This window comes from Salmo trutta, chromosome 18 (genome assembly GCF_901001165.1).
Source record: "Salmo trutta chromosome 18, fSalTru1.1, whole genome shotgun sequence".
Taxonomy (NCBI): domain Eukaryota; kingdom Metazoa; phylum Chordata; class Actinopteri; order Salmoniformes; family Salmonidae; genus Salmo; species Salmo trutta.
The window spans coordinates 38,758,777-38,781,388 of NC_042974.1; the positions used below are offsets into that span (position 1 = coordinate 38,758,777).

The 22,612-nt window shown below is 43.2% G+C and overlaps 1 protein-coding gene and 1 long non-coding RNA gene across 2 annotated transcripts in view; one reads left to right on the forward strand and one right to left on the reverse strand.

Moving 5' to 3' along the window:
* The window catches only part of LOC115153277 (protein FAM13C-like), a 41,019-nt gene that overhangs the window by 17,326 nt on the left and 1,081 nt on the right, over positions 1-22,612 (reverse strand). The window contains exons 2-10 of the mRNA XM_029698551.1: positions 9,753-9,901; positions 9,287-9,417; positions 6,225-6,396; positions 5,526-5,739; positions 5,188-5,329; positions 3,009-3,090; positions 2,546-2,748; positions 2,268-2,351; positions 2,043-2,150 (exon numbers count right to left, since the gene is read on the reverse strand). Of these exons, the coding sequence (XP_029554411.1) occupies positions 2,043-2,150; positions 2,268-2,351; positions 2,546-2,748; positions 3,009-3,090; positions 5,188-5,329; positions 5,526-5,739; positions 6,225-6,396; positions 9,287-9,316 (1,035 nt within the window). The 5' untranslated portion in view covers positions 9,317-9,417; positions 9,753-9,901. The remainder of the gene's footprint in view (positions 1-2,042; positions 2,151-2,267; positions 2,352-2,545; positions 2,749-3,008; positions 3,091-5,187; positions 5,330-5,525; positions 5,740-6,224; positions 6,397-9,286; positions 9,418-9,752; positions 9,902-22,612) is intronic.
* LOC115153279 (uncharacterized) lies at positions 5,742-8,543 on the forward strand. The gene is made up of 3 exons (XR_003867676.1): positions 5,742-5,811; positions 7,723-7,885; positions 8,042-8,543. It is a non-coding gene; the product is annotated as an uncharacterized LOC115153279 (long non-coding RNA).

Genomic DNA, 22,612 nt, shown 5'->3' on the forward strand with positions numbered 1-22,612 from the left:
ACAACGTACAGTCAATAACACAAGAGAAAAAATCTATGTACAGCGTGTGCAAATGTAGAAGAGTGGGAGGTAAGGCAATAAGTAGGCCATAGATGTGAAATAATTACAATTTAGCGTTAACACTGGAGTGATAGATGTGCAGATGATGATGTGCAAGTAGAGATACTGGGGTGCAAAAGAGCAAGAAGATAAATAACAATATGGGGATGAGGTAGTTGGGTGTGCTATTTACAAATTGGCTGTGTACAGGTATAGTGATCGGTAAGCTGCTCTGACAGCTGATGCTTAAAGTTAGAGAGGGAGATATTAGTTTCCAGCTTCAGTGATTTTTGCAATTCGTTCCAGTCATTGGCAACAGAGAACTGGAAGGAAATTCGGCCAAAGTAAGTGTTGGCTTTGGGGATGACCAGTGAAATATACCTGCTGGAGTGTGTGCTACGTGTGAGTGTTGCTATGGTGACCAGTGAGTTGAGATAAGGTGGGGCTTTACCTAGCAAAGACTTATAGATGACCTGGAGCCAGTGGGTTTGGCGACGAATCTGTAGCGAGGGCCAGCCAACGAGAGCATACAGGTCGCAGAGGTGGGTAGTATATGGGGCTTTGGTGACAAAACGGATGGCACTGTGACTACATCCAGTTTGCTGATGTTTTGGAAGCTATTTTGTAAATGACATCGCCAAAGTCAAGGATCGGTAGGATAGTCAGTTTTACGAGGGTATGTTTGGCAGCATGAGTGAAGGAGGCTTTGTTGCGAAATAGGAAGCCAATTCTATATTTAATTTTGGATTGGAGATGCTTAATGTGAGTCTGGAAGGAGAGTTTACAGTCTAACCAGACACCTATCTATTTGTAGTTGTCCACATATTCTAAGTCAGAACCGTCCAGAGTAGTAATGCTAGTCGGGTGGGTGGGCGCGGGCAGCAATCGGTTGAAGAGCATGCATTTAGTTTTACTTGCATTTAAAAGCAGTTGGAGGCCACGGAAGGAGTGTTGCATGGCATTGAAGCACGTTTGGAGGTTTGTTAACACAGCGTCCAAAGAAGGGCTAGATGTATACAGAATGGTGTCATCTGCGTAGAGGTGGATCAGAGAATCACCAGCAGCAAGAGCGACATCATTGATATATACAGAGAAAAGAGTCGGCCCAAGAATTGAACCCTGTGGCACCCCATAGAGACTTCCAGAGGTCCGAACAACAGGCCCTCCGATTTGACACACTGAACTCTATCTGAAAAGTAGCTGGTGAACCAGGCGAGGCAGTCATTTGAGACCCCACTATTGAGTCTGCCGATAAGAATGCGGTGAAAGTACTGAGTAAAGGGCCTGAATACTTTTGTAAATGTGATGTTTCAGTTTTTTATTTTTAATACATTTGCAAAATGTTCTACAAAACAGTTTTTGCTTTGTCATTATGGGGTATTGTGTGTAGATTAATGAGGGGGAAAAAAAACAATTTAATCCAGTTTAGAATACGGCTGTAATGTAACAAAATGTGGAAAAAGTCAAAGGGTCTGAATACTTTCCGAATGCACTGTATCATTCTGGGTTCCACTGCGCAAGAGCAGGTTGGTGGAGTTTTATGAACATCAAGGCAGACAGGTGATGATTTTTTATTTGTTATGTTCTGAAGTTGACATGCCTCCAATGGGCCTCTGCATTGCACACATGTAGCCTACAGTTCTTCATCATTCACCAGAGAGAATATAAACCACCATAAACCACCATTTACCTACATACCTGTAGGCTGCTGTAGCCTAGATATTTATTTGGTTTGTCATTCTATCATTTTCATGCAATTTTTGTGGTAATTAAATATAATTTATTTTAGAATTGATGAGAATACATTTTTCTGTGTATTCTCAAATTGAAAAAAGCTAGCACTACACACCTGATTACTTGTTTAGTTAAGGCAGCTGCACTGCGCTATTTCATCAACAACAAAAGCCACATCTCCTCACACAACCCCACCCCCAAACTACCTGTGTGTGTGTGTGTGTGTGTATGTGTGTGTGTGTGTGTGAGAGAGAGAGAGAGAGACTTACTATGGTGGTGATGAAAGGTATGGTGGTGGAGGAACACAGGAGCTGCTGTTTGACCTGGCGGTAGCGATCATAGAAAGGCTTCATCAGAGTCTTCTCCTGCCTGGTGCTCTGAAAACACACACACATACACAGTAAAAAAAAATTATAATAATATTAAACATTACGGCTACTCATTCAGAAGCTACACTAAAACAGACATTTACAAGGCACACTGGGCAGCCTTACCGGTCGTCCATGCAGGCTCTCAAAGTGGAGCAGACACTTCTGCAGGGTGACCTTCTCCACAGCCATCTGAGCCAGGGTCATCTCCTGGACCAGGAACCAACCAGTGGCAATACAGTCAGACACAAGGCCAAACCAAAGAGTAATAGACCATAGCAGAGTTACACTGACAGTATAACACACTCAACTAATCAAGTGTAATCTTGGTATGAGAATAGGTCCTTTCATAACTATGTACATTTCCATCGCATTACCTGGTAATTCACGATGTGTAGTTTTACCTTGATGTTATCTGGCAGTCCCTCCTGTCGTTTCTCCATCATTCTCTTGTTCAGGCTATCGACGGTCTCCTTCAGTGAGGGTTTGTTGTTACTGTTCTGGTAGTGCTCCATCGCCCCCTGTGGGTCTCTGGTGGACCTGCATGTAGCTGTGCATCCTCTCTGCTGCTCTCTGAGCCCCTCCACACACTGCTTCAGCTTCAGCTCTACACATACACAGAGGTTCCATTTGACAATATAGAACACTCATACAAATATCAATATAGATTCAGAATAAATGTCCCTCCTCCCCAAATATATATATTTTTTAATGGCATGAATAATTATGAACATTTCCTTACAAATAATAATGATACATTATACAGCCACCAAGGTGGTGTCTAGGTGTTACATTCTTTCACTTCAGCTGCAGTTCACACAGGGTTTTTTTTAAAATACATCTGATTGCAACAAGTCAAGGACTTACCTTTGAGTTGCTTCCGAGACTTAGTGAGGTCTCGCATCAGTCTAGATATTTCTGGGTGGGCAGTCTTATCATTGTATGCTGGCTGCCACAGAAAAACAACACAAACCTCATGAATATAGGACACATAGAAAAGGTACATTCATATATGGCAAAATATATCCTATCATTATTAGCAGTCCATAAACACTAGGTGGCGCTACACTAAATGCGTGTGTTCTACTGGAACGAGAACTACAGCACTAGAAAACACAGAAGTGTAATGTGGGAAAACATCCAGTAGGAGAACTTCTTGAGTTGGATTATTCTGTTCCCAAACCATCAACTTTTTCCTAAGGCTGTGTGCAGCTGGTATTGGGCTGAGTTGGCACTTAGAAAAGGAAACGGAAGTCGAGTCTGGTGAGAGAGAGAGCGGTTTGAACCAGTCTAAACTGGCCTGAAAGAGGGAGAGGAGATATGACCGTCTGTGGCCTTGATTCTTTGACTCAGCAGGAGGAAATACATTCCTCCCATTGGACACACCAGGATGTTTCAATGTGGATAATTGGGTAATATTTGGCTGAGACGTTGATACAACCTATATTCACCCACTCAAAAAGATAGACAAAAGTTAGTTGAATTTACAATGTGTTATTGAATTCTTTCTTTCCAGAAAGAACTTCAGTTGTGGCAAATCGGATAAGATAAAGATATATATTGTAAACATATAAACAGCAACAGGTTAGTAAAATGTTAAGTATTTGGTCCCATATTCATAACACACAATGGCTTCATCAAGCTTGTGACTCTACACATTTGTTGGATGCATTTGCTGTTTGTTTTGGTTGGGTTTCAGATTATTTTGTGCCCAATAGAAATGAATGGTAAATCATGTATTGTGACATTTTGGAATCACTTTTATTGTAAATAAGAATATGTTTGTAAACACTTCTACATTCATGTGAATGCTACCATGATTACAGATAATCCTGAATGATTTGTGAATAATGATGAGTGAGGAAGTTAGACGCACAAATATCATACACCCCCAAAAATGCTAACTTCCCATTTTATTGTAACTGTGAGAGGTTAGCTACAGTATTTGTGATATGTTGTATTCACGTCTTCATCTCAACCCAAACAAATCTAAGCTAAAGAATATTACTAAATCAAATCAAAATATAAATGCACTTAAATAATGTTTGATTTGATTTAGTCCTATTCTTTAAGTTACATTTTTGGTTGGGATGGAGACGTGAATCAAACATATCAATTATTATTTTGTAGAAAAACTGTAATTAAAGTCAGACTAAGTCAGTGGCATAGAACTATCCAAGCAGAAGATCCATCTCCTTCAAATGTTGATATTCGGTTGTGTTGACAACTAAACACAATTCAATATCACTAAATATAATTTCATTTGAAATCAACCAGAGCTTGAAACCCTAGGCCTGTTGTATTGTCTATTTTTAGTTGGGTTGAATTGAAACAATAGGTGTTGATGACTTTGCAAATGGTATCTATATAGGCCTAAATAGTATAATTGATGATATATGAGTGATAAAGTATAGTGACATTTACTTTGCTCTGTTAAAACTACAGTGGAATGACTTCGATAGCAACAATGAATCTATTTAATTTTTAAGTGGAGCTCTCTCAATATTTATTCTCAAGATAGCACATTGGTAATAGTCTGAAAAATAGCTAAATAGGGTTGGTCTTAGTTAAAATCCTGGATGGGAGACCAAAGGGTAGCTATAGATACATTTTCCAGTAGGAGGTGCTGCCCACCCTATAGTTTTTCCCCCCTGATAGTAGACATAACTTTGAAGATCTGATGTTGTTTTAATGGTACAAATTCAACACATTTTATACAAGGGTTGTCTATGTTGAAATGTGGTTACCATGATGACACATAATCCTGTGGTTGAAATTTCACCATCAAAACAACAGTTGAGGTTGATTACTTTTTTCAAATGCAATTTATTTTCCACACAGATTCCACGTCACAATATGTTGACAAATTATGTTGAAACAACATTTCTCTGCAGTTTGTGTCGAGTGGGCTTTGTCTTTATGAGACACTCTGTACTAAAGCTCTCATCAGTCAAACCATGGATTTATTCAGAAACTAAAAGGTTGGCCTCTGGGCTATAATATGGTTGTAAATAAACGTTGATGTTTGATGGTTTTACTGTCTCACCCTGTAGTGTCTCTCTTGTTCAAAGCGCTCCTCAAAATGTCTGATCCTCTTCCTCAGGTTCTGGATGTGTCTGTTTAGCATTGTGACTGATGGGGTCTTGATAGCTCCCTCTGCTGGTTCAGTCCTGACTGTGTAGTGAGCCCTTGTGAGGGAGGGAGAGCTAGAATGGTAAGTTTCCACATTTATCCATCACATACGCTTCCAAGACACACCCACTAATACACAACACACACTTCACATGCATAAACCTTGGACACACAAGGTTACATACTCTCTCCATCCGAATGCACACACAAAAACCGAACACAAACACACAACACTTGAACACAGTCTCTTACATCCTGATGTATTGTGAGCAGGGTGGGGATGGGGCTGTTTCCGGGTCTGTGTTGAAGCGCTGGCCCTGGCTGAGGTTGTGGCAGCGGGGGGACGGTATGGGACAGTCACCAGCCGCGAGGCGCTGGAGGAGAGGACTAGGACCAGGGGTCAGCAGACACTCACTGCTACTCCCCTCAGAGAGAGACACGGGGGCCCTCTGGACCGGACTGGCTTCTGACAGAGAGCAGAGGGTGGAGGGAGAGAAACAACGGGGTCAAAGTACAGAAATGAAATGAAGACTAACAGGTTTGAAACTATAACAAAGCTAGTGGTGTAGTTGTGCACCTGTCCTACTAGTCAAAAACAACTAACTTCACTTCATATCCAGAACATACTCAAAAGATATCTGCCCTTATACACACACTGCTCCTACTGTATCTCTATAGCATCCTGGTGCATCGTCACTTGATAAGCAAGCATGAGACATACCCACCCAAAGCTAACACTGATAAGAGCTTATATTATCCACTAAACAAAAGACAGATGAAGAGACATATGATTGGTTCACAAAAAAAGCACTAAATATCAATCATAGTGTACAAGATATCACACAGTACAAGAATAACCAATTTGCTAACGAGGAGACGAGGGTTGAGAGAGATAGGAGAGGAGGAAGAGATAAAAGAAAAGGAGGGATAGGGAAGGTGCTGCTCTCCTACCTGTCAGTGAAGTGCTGATGATGTCCTGGTCCTGTTTTGGGAGGGATTGGAGAGATGGGGTTAGGCTCTGGTAGTCATTGGTACAAGGGGGGAGTTCCAGGTCCTCCTGGGGGGTTCCGGGGGGCGAGGTGCACACCTCAGCCTCCAGGGCTTGCTGCTTCAGGGAGGGGCTCTGGAAACAGAAGCAGAACATGTCTTCAGAATTAGGGGTCTGGAGAAGGTAAAACAGGGGTGCAGATTCCCTGTCTGGGGTGGAGAGGTTGAAGAAGGTGGGTGGCAAAATCCTGATGATGGCCGTTAAGAGGGCTTGTCCTTAGGGAAAGTGATCTTGTGTTGTGTCCGTGTGCCCCACACCTCAGTTATAAAAGGGTGGCGTAAGACATGACGTTAGCAGTCACATAATGGGTCTTGTCTCGGTTCTGCTCTCCCCTAGGTTTCCTCAAACCTGGATCCACATGTGATCCCATTAGTTAGATCCCTGTGTGTGTGACGGCATACTCAGCTTCCTCAGAACGGTGAAATCCCTGTGTTCTGTAATTCTCATAGTATCACTGTTAGTGATTCAGTAGAATCCATGTGTGTCTGCACATATCTGTGTTTTCCCCGTTTTTCCGGTCCGTCTGCGTTCCCAGTGATGCTTCTGCTGCTCCGACTCACCTCCACATGGATTATTCATAGCGTCAGGGAAACGTTCAGGAAAACCATGCGTGTGGGAATATGATAGGGGGTGGTGGGGGGGGGGGGTCTCCGTGGTAACGTTGTGAGGCTGAGCATTCTAATTGGAGAGCAGGAAGGCTGACGTTGTTAGCTCAGTGTGAGCCGCAGTAGGGGGTTGACATGGGTTGTTCTGTGAGCGTCCGTACTAGGATAAAATCGGTTTTGATGCATAAATATGGGGTAGTCTGGGGGGATAGAGGGTAAAGGGGGGCTCATTCAGTTTCGTTTGACATCATGATTTAGTGAGGCTATAGCCCCTCCCTCTCGCTGTTCATTCATTAAAAAAACTGTGTGCGTCAGACAGGAGACAGAGGAAAGGGAGGGTGCTGTTACTCACACACACGCAAGTGCACACACACACGCTAACCTGTATGAACGCACACACTAGCCATTAGCCAATGCAAATGTATTCCACTTCACAAAATATTAAAATCAATACTGCAGTGTCAATAAAAATTACCCATATCTAAAATGAAACCATTGCCCCTGATTGGAATGCAATTAATGACTCACCATCTAATATGAGAGCTGAAGTGAACGGTTCTATTCTGGGCTGTTTATAACACTCATATATTAACATGTTTTTGCTGTTGTATTACAGACAGACAGACAGACAGACAGACAGACAGACAGACAGACAGACAGACAGACAGACAGACAGACAGACAGACAGACAGACAGACAGACAGGCAGGCAGGCAGGCAGGCAGGCAGGCAGGCAGGACACAGACAGACAGAATTGACTAATTAGACATGTTCCTTGTGCATCTCTGTCTGGCCAGAATGTATTTTCTGTTCCTTTACCTGGACCAGCCCCTGGCCATGGTCCGGATTGGCACCAGCCCTGAGCTTGTCCTGGTGACCCAGAGACCAGACCAAGACCCTGCCCACCTCTTGCTGTGGGTAATCAGGCTGTTCGAGAGAGCAAAGAGCCAAGGTCACGTGGTGAGAGCAAATCAGTCTTGGATTACCTGCCATAGGGGCCTACCTTCCACTGCCCTTATCTCACCTAACAAAACTGTTAACCCCATCATTCAGGTGTCTTCTCTCATGTTCAAGTTGCTACTGTAGGGATATCAAAAAGGTTGTTGTGTCTTTCAGGCCTACTGTACCTCATGGCAGAGGTTTTCAGCCTAAAGATTGTTTCAGTCCAAATCCAAGATGCTACATTTGGATCTGGCCAGAAGAGCAGCAGAAGGATCAGTACAGCCACCAATTTGATCTCTCCTCGCCATTACAGAACCACTAACACTAGCAGCAGAGTTGCCACCGTTCTGTGGCTGTTGCTGTTGGCATTTTTTGTTTGTTTTCCATGAAGTTGAAAATGTTGTTCAGTTAAGGCTTCTTTCAAAGCACACCAATTAAAACAGAGTGGAGCATTGAAATGTGATTGGTTTCAAAAATATATTTTTACTATTCTATACGAGACATTAGAGAAGACTTTGACGGGACTGTTGGCATAGGCCATATCCAGCAGTGAGAGAATACATGCTTTGTTCCCTGAATCATTATGAAAATAACTTACTCCCTTAGCCCTTGCTATCATGAAAGTACAGTAATATCTCTGTTGACAAAAATTAAACTGGGTCTTCCCTAAAAGCCTGTCTGTAAGCAAGTCTTGGTTCTGGGTAGCTGACTTAACTCAACACCATGGTGAAGGAAGTTTTGGATGAACTCCACCAACAGAGTTCATATTTGTCATCTGTAGTAGCGTGCATTTCTTGGTTTGCTGAAATCCATACTTTTCAAGAAACATGAACCAACTATTTAGACCCGTGAAGACCTCTAGTCTCTGCTTAACTGAATCAGAAACTTCCTTCAGCATGGAGTTGAGTTTTGTGACATGCAACGCGGGCCCCTGGGGGTCCTGGGCCTGCCAGCTCACTGACACACACCTGGAGCGCTCAGGATCCCTTATGTCCTAAAACCCAATACATACAATATCTTCATCAATAGACTCTGCATACACCGACTCATCAATTGAAACATACTGTACCATGCTGTACTTTGTGAATACTGACATCAATTATTGCTGCAATTCAACTATTGAGACCAATTCATATATTTTAACAAACATATGTTCTGCTCATTAGCTTTTTTCATTTTTATCTAACAACTTCTTCATAGGGGCCCGCGTTGCATGTCACAATAAACATGGTGGTTTAGAAATAGCTCTCGATGTATGATGATGTTAACATCTAGGCTATCACTGAATACAGACACATACACACTTACAGTGCGTTGAGCTGAGGGTGAATCATCATATTGTGACAATTGTGTTTTGCATTGTTAATGAGAAAAGTGATGTTTGAGAGTGAAAGAGAGAGATAGAGAGAGAAAGATCACCTGGTAATAGTCTTCTTTATTGTGGTCCATGAGTCCACAGATGGCTAAAGGGGCCTCTCTCCTCCTCTTTGTCCTCTTCCTCCTTTATGCTGAAGGAGGTGACTGGGTCTTCCTCCTGTTGTGACCTTGTCCTGCTCAGGAAGATATATACAAGCTGAACTGCATTCTTCAATACTTTTTCAAAAAGCCTGTCATCTACTATTATGACCCGAGACTTGAGCAGGCAGGTTGGGGTGGATCACCTTGAACTTCTCAATAAGGGCATCTCAATGAAGCAGACATTAATAAATAAACTGCATGTTAAGTAAGTGAACAGATGCAGAGGTCATATGGAGCAGGGTGACTAACTGACGTCATCTCCCACCCCCCGGGGACAAAGAGAGGAAAGCTCGGGAAGTATTGAAGGCTGACCCACAGCACCCCAGAGAGACCCATCTTTCCCTGGGACATCCAGGATCCTCCTCACCCTGTTGGCTAGGCTCCCCAGCTGGTCTAGGATCAGCGGAGCAGCTGAGAACACAGCCAGGTTCGCCATCCACAACATCCTCCAATAGGTCTGGGATCAGGTGCTGTGTGTGGCCAGTGATGTCCGAGCCAAGGTACAAGCTCTCAGGACTACAGAGATGGGGATATAATACAAGTACAATGTAAAAGGTATGAGTAATATTTTTGTTTAGTTGGAGGACATATTGCTCATTATTGTCCCCTATTCCTACAATGGCCAAAATAATATACATTGTGCAAATTTGAGTAACAAGTTCAAGCATGGACAACATTATTTTGAACATTAACTTAAATTAGATTAAACATACATTAAAGCATTTCTAAATATTGACTTTCACAAAATCAAGAACTATCTTTCTACTTCTGGGTGTGAATACATCTAGTTTGACTCCTTTCAGACCTCCATTTAGTCTTCATCTGCCTGCTCTCAGCAAAACAAAACACTAGTGATCTGCCCAAGGTAACATGTGCTGCCAGTAGTCTGAGAATGTAACCAAAGTGGTCTAACTCTTATACACAAGGTTAGCAGCAGCAACTAGCATCCTGTCCAGTGGGTGTACATTAAGCTGCCTCACGCTACAGAAACAAGAGATAGGCTCCTGCCCCCATGGGCCATTCTGGCTTGGACAAGGATTTCTTACTTCACTTAGCAGCAGCAACTACACACTCACTTCACCTCATTCAACTCATTTGAGTTGCAAAACAGGTGCAAGGTGCATGCACTGTAGAAATCAGTGGAGGCTGGTGGGAGGAGCTATAGGAGGACAGGCTCATTGTGATGGCTGGAATGGAATAAATGGAATGAAGTCAAACATTTGGTTTACAAATGTTTGATGCGTTTGATACTGTTCCATTCATTCCATTCCAGCCTTTACAATGAGCCCATCCTCCTATAGCTTCTCCCACCAGCCTCCACTGATTTCTGCAATGCATGCACCTTGCACCTGTTTTGCAACTCAAATGAGTTGAATGAGGTGAAGTCAGACTCCACTGGTAGAAATACTACTAGAATGTCTAGTAAGCATCCTACAAAAATGTTCAAGAACAGTCATCTACTCTAATCTAAAAATAGGACAGTAATTAACAAAGCAATTTTTTGGAATGCAGTGTAAAATCACACTTTTCAGATTACATGTATTTTATAACATGCAATCAAACAAGTTTTATTCAGTGTAAATATTCAGCCCTTACTTGCAAATTACTGTAGCTAGTCTGAGAAGCTGAAGCAAAGAAGACAGGAGAACATTTGGGACACTCAACCAAGACCAACCAACCAGCTGATTACACTTGATGTACAGCATTCACTATGGACAAACAAGAAGGGTGAGCGCAATGACACCCATGCAAATTAGACTGGCACCCTGAGGGCATAGTAGAGTACTGGAATCTTGACAGCCTTCACAGGATGGCTCACTCACCTCCGAGCGGGCTTAGCAATTTCACTTACTTGTTAGATATTACTGCACTGTCGGAACTAGAAGCACAAGCATTTCGCTACACTGGCATTAACATCTGCTAACCATGTGTGTGTGACCAATAAAGTTTGATTTGATGTGCTGCTCAGGGTCAGCCAATAGGAGCTTTGAAACCCAGACCCTTAGCTTTGAAACCCAGACCCTTAGAGTACCACCCTCAATGCAATGTCACAAGGGACAGAAGAGATAAGACATGTCTCAATATCTAGTCTATAGAGAGATTCTCTTAGAGATATTTGATAGATAGGATTCAGACTACATACTGAGCTCAGTGAGCTGCCAAGAAGGAAGTGTCCACATATTTAGACACATCATTATTATGCAAATGACTATGCTCGGAACGAAAACATACAGCGAGCTCTAAAACAAAGGAAAACAAGGTTGACATCTGTGAAATAGTTAACATAGAGATGCGATCTTAAGGGCAGTTATTCAGAAGGAGGCAGAAGGTTCTGGTGCAAAGATGTCCATTTGTATTTTCAGTGTTCAATAGTAACAGCCGGCAACGAATAAGACAAACAGGTAGACGATAGACTTACTACTCAAAAAAATAACGAACAGCACTAAGCCAAAAACTTGATTACGCTGTAGCTTCCATAGAAATGACAGGTTGGGTGTGTACCTGGCTCAACCAGCCTGCTGTCACAACATCGACGGAAGGTGGCGCCGCTCCTCGCCCGGGCAGCGCTCAGCGGTCGTCATCGCCGGCCTACTAGCGGCCACCGATCCTTTTTAAAATTTTCTGTTGGTGAGGTCTTGTTTAGTTGGCACCTGTTTCTTATTAGTTCATTAGTGGGGGAGGGCTATTTAGTCGTTCTGTGTAGTGTGTGCTGTGTGCGTGATTGTTTGTTGTCAGGTGTTAAGTGTTTGAGGTACAGGTGTTTTTTTCCCATGTTTTGGGCTGCGTCTCTAAGCTGCGTGCAGGCTGTTTGTTTTGGGCATTTGTTTTGCCTTGCCCTGTCTTACCTGTTTTCTGGGCAACGTGTGGATATCTAATAAATATTTTTTGTGTGTTCACGGACTTGAGTCTCCTGCGTCTGACTTCAACCCTCATGTTTCCTGGTGAACACTGACAGAATCACGCACCACTTATGGAGTCAGCAGGAGCCGCAGCGTCGACCCCGTCCATGGAGGAGAGGGTGGCTCAACACTCCGCCATCCTGCATCGTTTGGGCAACGCCATGGACCAAGTCTTGGCGCGCCTGGAGAGCCTGGACAGAAGCGCTCCCACCCCGTCGAACGTGGCTGCAAAACAGCCAGTGCCACCACCAGCACCGACATCACCCGGTTCCAGTGGGGATAAACTCGCGCCCCTGAGGGAGTACGATGGGACAACCGCTGGGTGTAAGGGTTTCCTACTCCAGTTGGAGTTGTACCTGGCGACCGTCCGCCCTCCTCCCTCGGGAGAGGAGAGTGTCAGCGTCCTCGTCTCGTGTCTCACGGGTAGAGCCCTGGCCTGGGCCAACGCAGTTTGTGACAGTCCGGACTCGGCCAGGGACCACTACTCGGAGTTCACTCGATCATCCTCCGGAAGGGAGAGCGGCGGGTGAGTGATTGTTTCACCTGAGACAGGAGACGAGGAGAGCGCAGGACATTGCTTTGGAGTTCCGGACCCTGGCGGCTGGAGCGGGGTAGAATGAGAGGGCCCTGATAGACCACTACCATTGTAGTTTCAGGGAGGACGTCTGCCGGGAGCTAGCTTGTCGGGACACAAGGGGGGGGCACACTGCCGACCAGTGCTGGAGGAGCTCGCCCGGGAGTCCAGACGGCAGCCAGAGCACTCCTTCGACATCTCAGGTGAGTCAGCACCAGTCTCACCCAGAGCCCCCTGTTAGTCATATGTATGGGTTAGTTTCCTTTCCTGAATTTTCCCCTCACTCCCGGCTTAAGGCGCTAGTCGATTCAGGCGCGGCGGGGAGTTTTATGGACAGTGGGGTCGCCAGTAAGTTAGGGATTAATTAGACCAACCATTCACCGTGCACGCCTTAGACAGTCGACCACTAGGGTCAGGGCTGGTCAGGGAGGTTATTGTGCCACTGGTCATGGTAATGTGGTGGGGTCAGAAGGAGAGTATCAGTCTCTTTATTATTGATTCCCCGACATTTCCGGTGGTGTTACGGATCCCCTGGCTAGCCACTCACAACCCTAAGATTTCGTGGCGACAGAGGGCACTTAAGGGGTGGTCGAGGGAGTGCTCGGGCAGATGTACAGTGGGGGAAAAAAGTATTTGATCCCCTGTTGATTTTGTACGTTTGCCCACTTACAAAAAGATTATCAGTCTATAATTTTAATGGTAGGTTTATTTGAACAGTGAGAGACAGAATAACAACAAAAAAATCCAGAAAAACGCATGTGAAAAATGTTATAAATTTATTTGCATTTTAATGAGGGAAATAAGTACCCCCTCTTCAATCAGAAAGATTTCTGGCTCCCAGGTGTCTTTTATATAGGTAATGAGCTGAGATTAGGAGCACACACTTAAAGGGAGTGCTCCTAACCGCAGCTTGTTACCTGTAAAAAAGACACCTGTCCACAGAAGCAATCAATCAATCAGATTCCAAACTCTCCACCATGGCCAAGACCAAAGAGCTCTCCAAGGATGTCAGGGACAAGATTGCCATACTTTTTGGAGAAATGTCCTCTGGTCTGATGAAACAAAAATACAACTGTTTGGCCATAACGGCTATCGTTATGTTTGGAGGAAAAAGGGGGAGGCTTGCAAGCCGAAGAACACCATCCCAACCGTGAAGCACGGGGGTGGCAGCATCATGTTGTGGGGGTGCTTTGCTGCAGAAGGGACTGGTGCACTTCACAAAATAGATGGCATCATGAGGGATGGAAAATTATGTGGATATATTGAAGCAACATCTCAAGACATCAGTCAGGAAGTTAAAGCTTGGTCGCAAATGGGTCTTCCAAATGGACAATGACCCCAAGCATACTTCCAAAGTTGTGGCAAAATGTTTTAAGGACAACAAAGTCAAGGTATTGGAGTGGCCATCACAAAGCCCTGACCTCAATCCAATAGAAGATTTGTGGGCAGAACTGAAAAAGCGTGTGCGAGCAAGGAGGCCTACAAACCTGACTCAGTTACACCAGCTCTGTCAGGAAGATTAGGCCAAATTCACCCAACTTACTGTTGGAAGCTTGTGGAAGGCCACCCGAAACGTTTGACCCATGTTAAACAATTTAAAGGCAATGCTACGAAATACTAATTGAGTGTATGTAAACTTCTGACCCACTGGGAATGTGACGAAATAAATAAAAGCTGAAATAAATCATTCTCTCCACTATTATTCTGACATTTCACATTCTTAAAATAAAGTGGTGATCCTAACTGACCTAAGACAGGGAATTTTTACTAGGATTAAATGTCAGGAATTGTGAAAAACTGAGTTTAAATGTATTAGGCTAAGGTGTATGTAAGCGTACGTCTTCAACTGTATATTCTCTAAGCCCCTCCCTGGGACATAGTTACTTGTCCAATGACAAATAACCACATAACAGGTATAGAAATTAAACTGTCCTCCTCATAATTACCCAATTACATATATTGAACAAAAAATATAAACAAAAATATACACAACATGCAACAATTTCAACGATTTTACTGAGTTACAGTTCATATAAGGAATCAGTCAATTGAAATAAATTCATTAGGCCCTAATCTACAGATTTCCCATGACTGGGCAGGGACACAGCCATGGTTGAGCCTGGGAGCCCACCCACTTGGGAGCCAGGCCCACCCACTGGGGAGCCAGGTCCAGCCAATCAGAATTAAGTTTTTCCCCATAAAAAGGCTTTTTTACAGACCGAAATACTCCTCAGTTTTATCAGCTGGTCTCATACGATCCTGCAGGTTAAGAAGCCAGATGCCGAAGTCCTGGACTGGCATGGTGACATGTGGTCTGCAGTTGTGAGGCCCGTTGGACGTGCTGCCAAATTCTCTAAAATGATGGAGGCGGCTTATGGTAGAGAAATTAACATTCAATTCTCTGGCAACAGTTCTGGGGGACATACCTGCAGTCAGTATGCCAATTGCTTGACACATCTGTGGCATTGTGTTGTGTGACAAAACTGAACATTTTAGAGTGGCCTTTTAATGTCCCCAGCACAAGGTGCACCTGTGTACTGATCATGCTGTTTAATCAACTTCTTACATTTACGTCATTTAGCAGACGCTCTTATCCAGAGCGCCTTACAGTAGTGAATGCATACATTTCATACAATTTCATACATTTTTTCATACATTTTTCTTTTTTTTCCTGTGCTGGCCCCCCATGGGAATCAAGCCCACAACCCTGGTGCTGCAAACACCATGCTCTACCAACTGAGCTACAGGGAAGGCTATGCCACACCTGATATGCCACACTTGTCAGGTGTATGAATTATCTTGGCTAAGGAGAAATGCTCACTAACAGGGATGTAAACAAATTTGTGCACAACATTTTAGAGAAATACGCTTTTTGTGCATGTGCAACATTCTTGGGCTATTTTACTTCAGCTCATGAAACATGGAACCAACACTTTACATGTTGCGTTTATATTTTTATTCGGTATACATGTACACTTTAAATTGGGCACATCTTACATGAATAGAATCGGCGAATGATGGCAACCCAGTAACATGTCGCGATGCGAAAAGGCGTGATCGCTCCTAAAACACAGCCCAAATGACAGACAAGATAGGACACATGGAGCTCAGTCACAACGTGGGAAGAATGAACAAAGGAAAGAGAAATAGAGTTTCTAATAGAGTTTCTAACACTCAGAGTTTCTAACTCGTGAGTGTTACGATGATTCTGTGTACCGAAACAACATTTCACTCTCGTAGGCTAAAGACAGTTAATAGGAGCATTAAATGCATTTGTATGTGTGGAACAGATTATACAAAAATACCTTCTAGAAATAAATGCATAAGGGAAATAGAATGCGCTATTCTAAAAAAAGGGCCTGGTGGTAGATTAGACAGTCTTTGGGTTCGTGTCGAGTGGGCATAAATCCACATCATCACATCTTATTTGCCACATGTTTTGTCTATTTATAAAACCCCTCTCCGCAGTGTAATGAAGGGCATCTGTGAAATCCTCTAATTTGCCAATAGGAATTACACACACACACACACAAACAAGCAAGCAAGCACAAACACCAGCTCTGAGTCATTCCAGCTAGATCCAGACAGTGTTGTCTGACTCTAAGTTGTCCTTTGACAACCTGATCCCCAACCAGCTCAGAGGGTGGCAGGTGGCAGTGGTCTTGGGTAGCCCCCCCCCTCGCCCCCCCCACCCCACCCCCATGACCAAAAGTATGTGGACCCCTGCTCGTCAAACATCTCATTCCAAAATCACAGGCATTAATACGGAGTTGGTCCCCCCTTGCTGTTAAACAAACTTGTTGGAAAGGTGGCATCCTATGATAGCGTCACGTTGAAAGTCACTGAGCTCTTCAGTAGGGGCCCTTCTTCTGCCAAGGTTTGTCTATGGAGATTGCATGGCTGTGTGCTAGACTTTATACACCTGTCAACAACAGGTGTGGCTGAAATAGCAGAATCCACTAATTTGAAGGGGTATCCACATCCTTTTGGCCATGTAGTGTATTAATCACCTAGGAGTCAGATGCAGAGCCATGGGGAATTAAATTATAAGTATAGTCAATGAACCACTCTCACGGCATCCAAAATACTTGGCACCCACATCCACGTTTTCAAAATAGACTTGCTAAGGAGCAAAGCCTTTTTCAGTTTGGATAGGAAACGTTACTTTGAAACAGAATGCTGTATTATGCAGATTTATCTTGGGGACCAATTAGTTATTGTTCTACATTTTCCAATAGTGAGGCAGAGACTATTTTTATCAATGTAGGAGGGGAATTCTTAAACACAATACAGATCATGGTTTACTGGTCTGCTACAGATCCCAATGGACTTATTTGTCATTACCCAAACATGTCCTTCTCCCCCGTAAGTGTAAACACATTTTCAGCTGCTTGTCACCTCTCCTGTGTGGCTAAGATGTCTTTCTAAAAAAACAGGGCTAACCAAGACAAATCGAGAGCTTGGGACTATAAGGGTCTATCTGCAAAAATATTATTCTGATATAATTGGCTTTAAAAGTTCAGAACCCTCATTGGTTTGAATGGTGTCCGCAATTTGATCTAGTATTCTTTTAATCTTAACAACATGAATTGGGTTATTTAGAGTACTATATAGGTAGAGAGCAATAACAAAATTTGGACAAAAATACAGATCGAACCTTATAGTCCCAAGCTCTCGAAATGATAAATAAATGGGTAGCACTTTATAATAACTCTACGTAATAAAGCATTTATAATGGATTAGTAAATATTTTATTTATCATTTATTAATCATTACTCCATACATAAGACATTTAATATTGGTCCTTATAAACCATTTACTTGGTTTATAGTTAAGTCTTTTTGTGTGGCACCATCTAAAGTGTGGGCTATTTACACTTTTTAAATACTTTATAAAAGTTTTGAGTGACCAGTGTAATCTCTCACAAAAAGATGTGCATGCCATTGGCAGACATTCCAGCAGTACATGATGCTCTTTAAAGGAGCAATATGCGATTGCCTCATCCATTTGAGGACTTTAAAATTAATTATATATAGCCATTGATTCCGGACCGGACAGTTTTTCTCTTGTGGATTTTTGGAGTTATTATAAAGTTCCATAAATAAATGTGTTGTAGCACAAAAAGATTTCTCACTAAAACTGAAGCCAACAGTCATTAGGTAAAGACTTCATATTTAAAGTGCGTTCGGAAAGTATTCAGACCCCTTCCCTTTTTCCACATGTTGTTACGTTACAGCCATATTCAAAAATGGATTGAATCACTTTTTTCCTCATCAATCTACACACAATACCCCATAATGACAAAGCAAAAACAGGTTTTTAGAAATTTTAGCAAATTTATACAAATTTAAAATTTAAAAAAGTATTCAGACCCTTTGCTATGAGAGTCGAAATTGAGCTCAGGTGCATCCTGTTTCCATTGATCATCCTTTAGATGTTTCTACAACTTGATTGGAGTCCACCTCTTGGTAAATGTAATTGATTGGACATGATTTGGAAAGGCACACACCTGTCTATATAAGGTCCCACATTTAACAGTGTATGTCAAAGCAAAAACCAAGCCATGAGGTCAAAGGAAATGTCTGTAGAGCTCGGAGACAGGATTGTATCAAGGCGCAGATCTGGGGAAGGATACCAAAACATTTCTGCATCATTGAAGGTCCTCAAGAACACAGCGGCCTCCATCAGTCTTAAATGAAAGAAGTTTGGAACCACCAAGACTCTTCTTCCTAGAGCTGGCTGCCCGGCCAAACTGAGCAATCAGGGGAGAAGGGCCTTGGTCAGGGAGGTGACCAAGAACCCGATGGTCACTCTGATAGAGCTCCAGAGTTCCTCTGTGGAGATGGAAAAACCTTCCAGAAGGAAAACCATCTCTGCAGCACTCCACCTATCAGGCCTTTATGGTAGAGTGGCCAGATCCTCTTCACTGAGCAGGGCTCTGGCGACCAGTTGGCCAGTGCAGGTGTGGACGGGATTGACTACTCTGACTTTGTTTACCCGCCACTCCTCAGTAAAAGGCACATGACAGCCCGCTTGGAGTTTGCCAAAAGGCACCTAAATGAGTCTGACTATGAGAAACAAGATTCTCTGGTCTGATGAAACCAAGATTGAACACTTTGGCCTGAATGCCAAGTGTCATGTCTGGAGGAAACCTGGCACCATCCCTACAGTGAAGCACACCTACTCATTCAAGGGTTTTTCTTTATTTTTACTATTGTCTATATTGTAGAATAATAGTGAAGACATCAAAACTATGAAATAACCCATATGGAATCATGTAGTAACCAAAAAAGTGTTAAACAAATCAAAATATATTTTTTATTTGAGATTCTTCAAAGTAGTGACCCATTGCCTTGATGATAGCTTTGCACACTCTTGGTTTTTGGAACTGCACAGAGTGGCATGTCAGTTTCAGTTACCGCAGTGACGTGGACTTGAGGACTGACTGTCTGGGATTCTAATAATGGGACACATTGTGGCTAACTTACTGTATGTCTTGAGTCTTGGAACAGTACAGCTGTCCAGACAGAGGCAGTACTCCCATCCCTGCAGGGAGTGTCCTTAATTCCTGACTATCATCTTATATTTGTGCATGACTATCTATTAACAAGGAGAGAATCTATTCAGGGATTTTTAACAACAAGAGAATCTGTTCAGGGATTTCTAAAATGTCCTGTAATGAACGTCAGAGCAAGTCAACTGACACCACACAAATGTTTCACTGAGTTTATGTGGCCACAAAGTCAGATTGCTCATCAGACATCATAACAAGCTTGGTGATAACATCCAGGAAACTAAAGCCTAACATCCACACACGCTCACACACACACACAGGCGCACACACTCAACGGGTCAGGAGTGGCTTCGGTTTCTGCAGACACTGCACTAATAAAGTTATCAAAACAATCATGAAATTACATAATGTACATAACTGAACCGGGACAAGTCCTCATAAATTGAATCATAACTTCATAAAAGGCTGATAAAATTTTTTTTAACAGTTCGTAGTGTGCATTCAGGTCAGGTCAAAGTTCAGAAATGCTTGTTTACAGTTATTGCTAATAACAATGTTTGAGATTCAGCTGACAAGTGATCACCAATTATATGTTCTAAGAGGTGTGATCTTTACAAGCTATAAACTTTAATTTACTGCATAACCTGACATGTGACTGAATGATCCAGAACACTGAATAGAGAATGTTGCATGATTGTGCCATACATTACTGCACAAGTGTACATTCCTGGCATGACCATTTAGAAAGGAATTTTGTACATACTGAGTATATGTTGGCCTTGTGTAGACATTCTCAACCTATAACCACTTTTGTTGTTGCTGAATGCTTTAATATTATTCCACCTCTCTGATGGTTCCCATATGGGCTCTTTCAGAGACTGTCAGGTGATACCATGCAGGGGACTGCACCTGTTCAGGTTGGATGGAGTCCATGCCTTGCTGGGTGTGTTGGCCGTAAGACCTCTGGTCTCTTACGTGGCGCTGTGTCCGTCAAACCTTCCCACACTGTTACTCTCCTCTGACTGAGAGGTGCTGGGAGGACCCCCCCCCCCCCGTCTTTGATACAACCAGAACAACAATGACACGTTACTCCCCAATATCTCTTACCGCAGATGCCACAATACATTTATAAGATGCTTCAGCCTTACTATGCTATCAAACATTTTAGATTTAGGGGCGGCAAGTAGACTTGCGGTTAAGAACGTCGGGCAAATAACTGAGAGGTCGCTGGTTCGAATCCTCGAGCCGACTAGGTCAAAAACTTTGTCAATGTGCCCTTGAGCAATGCATGTGTAATTGCTCCTGTAAGTTGCTCTGGATAAGAGCATCTGCTACATAACTAAAATGTCAAATATAATTCCCATTAAAAATGTGGTCATTTAGCAGAAGCTTTTGGCCACAGCGACTTACAGTTAGTGCATTCATCTTAAGATAGCTAGGTGTTTTTCCTCAATAAAGAAGTTATCAGCAACTATACTGAACAAAAATATAAATGCAACATGTAAATTGTTGCATCTGAGCTTAAATAAAGTAGGCCAGAAATTTTCCAGACGCACAAAGTGTATTTCTCTCAAATTGTGTGCTCAAATTTGTTTACTTCCCTGTTAATGAGCATTTCTCCTTTGCCAAAATAATCCATCCACCTGACAGGTGTGGCATATCAAGAAGCTGATTAAACAGCATGATCATTGCACAGGTGGACCTTGTGCTGAGGACAATAAATGGCCACTCTAAAATGTTCAATTTTGTCACACAACACAATGCCACAGATGTCTCAAGTTTTGAGGAAGCGTGCAATCGGCATGCTGACTGTAGGAATCTCCATCAGAGCGGTTGCCAGAGAATTGAATGTTCATGTCACTACCATAAACCGCCTCCAATGTCGCTTTTGAGAATTTGGCAGTATGTCCAACAGACCTCACAACTGCAGACCACGTGTAACCACGCCAGCCCAGGACCTCCACATTTGGCTTTTTCACCTGCAAGATCGTCTGAGTTCAGCAACCCGGACAGCTGATGAAACTGTTGGTTTGAACAACCGAAGAATTTCTGCACAGTCAAAAACCCTCTCAGGGAAGCTCATCTGTGTGCTCATCGTCCTTACCAGGGTCTTGACCTGACTGCAGTTTGGCGTTGTAACCAACTTCAGTGAGCAAATACTCACCGCCAATAGCCACTGACACACTGGAGAAGTGTGCTCTTCACGGATGAATCCCGGTTTCAACTGTACCGGGCAGATGGCAGACAGCGTGTTTGCTGATGTCAATGTTGTGAACAGAGTGCCCCATGGTGGCGGTGGGGTTATGTATGGGCAGGCATAAGCTACGGACAACAAACACAATGACATTTTTATCGGTGGCCATTTAAATGCACAGAGCTACCGTGACGAGATCCTGAGGCCCATTGTCGTGCCATTCATCAGCCGCCATCACCTCATGATTCAGCATGATAATGCACGGCCCCATGTTGCAAGAATCTGTACACAATGCCTTGAAGCAATAAATGTCCCAGTTCTTCCATGGCCTGCATACTCACCAGACATGTAACCCATTGAGCATGTTTGGAATACTCTGGATCGACATGGACAACAGCGTGTTCCAGTTCCCGCCAATATCCAGCAACTTCACACAGCCATTGAAGAGGAGAGAGACAACATTCCACAGGCCACAATCAACAGCCTGATCAACTATAAGCGAAGGAGATGTCGCACTGCATGAGGCAAATGGTGGTCACACCAGACTGACTGTTTTTCTGATCCTAAAATCTCTTGGTGCTTGATAATGTAGTCCATGATGTAATGTATCCTAACAAGGTTCCCATGGCCTTTGGAGGTAAAACAGCCCCACAACATCACAGATCCACCACCATATTTCACTGTGGGGATTAGGTTATTTTCTGCATGACCATGGCTCTTTTTACGCCAAACCCACCTCTGTTTTTTTGTTGCCAAAAAGCTATATTTTAGTCTCGTCAGACCATAGAACCTGATTCCAGTCAAAGTTCCAATGACAGCAAACTCCCGGCGCTTATGTTCGTGGTTTGGTGTCAGAAGAGGCTTTCTCCTAGCAACCCTTTCCAATAACTTGTTGGCATGGAGGTGGCATCTAATTGTAGTTTTGGAGACTTGATGACCCCAAGGTGTAACCAACTTCTGCATATTTTTTGCCACTTGAACCATCCTTCTCACTGTGCTTTGGGGTCAAATAAAAGTGTGTCCTCTTCCAGGAAGGTTCATCACA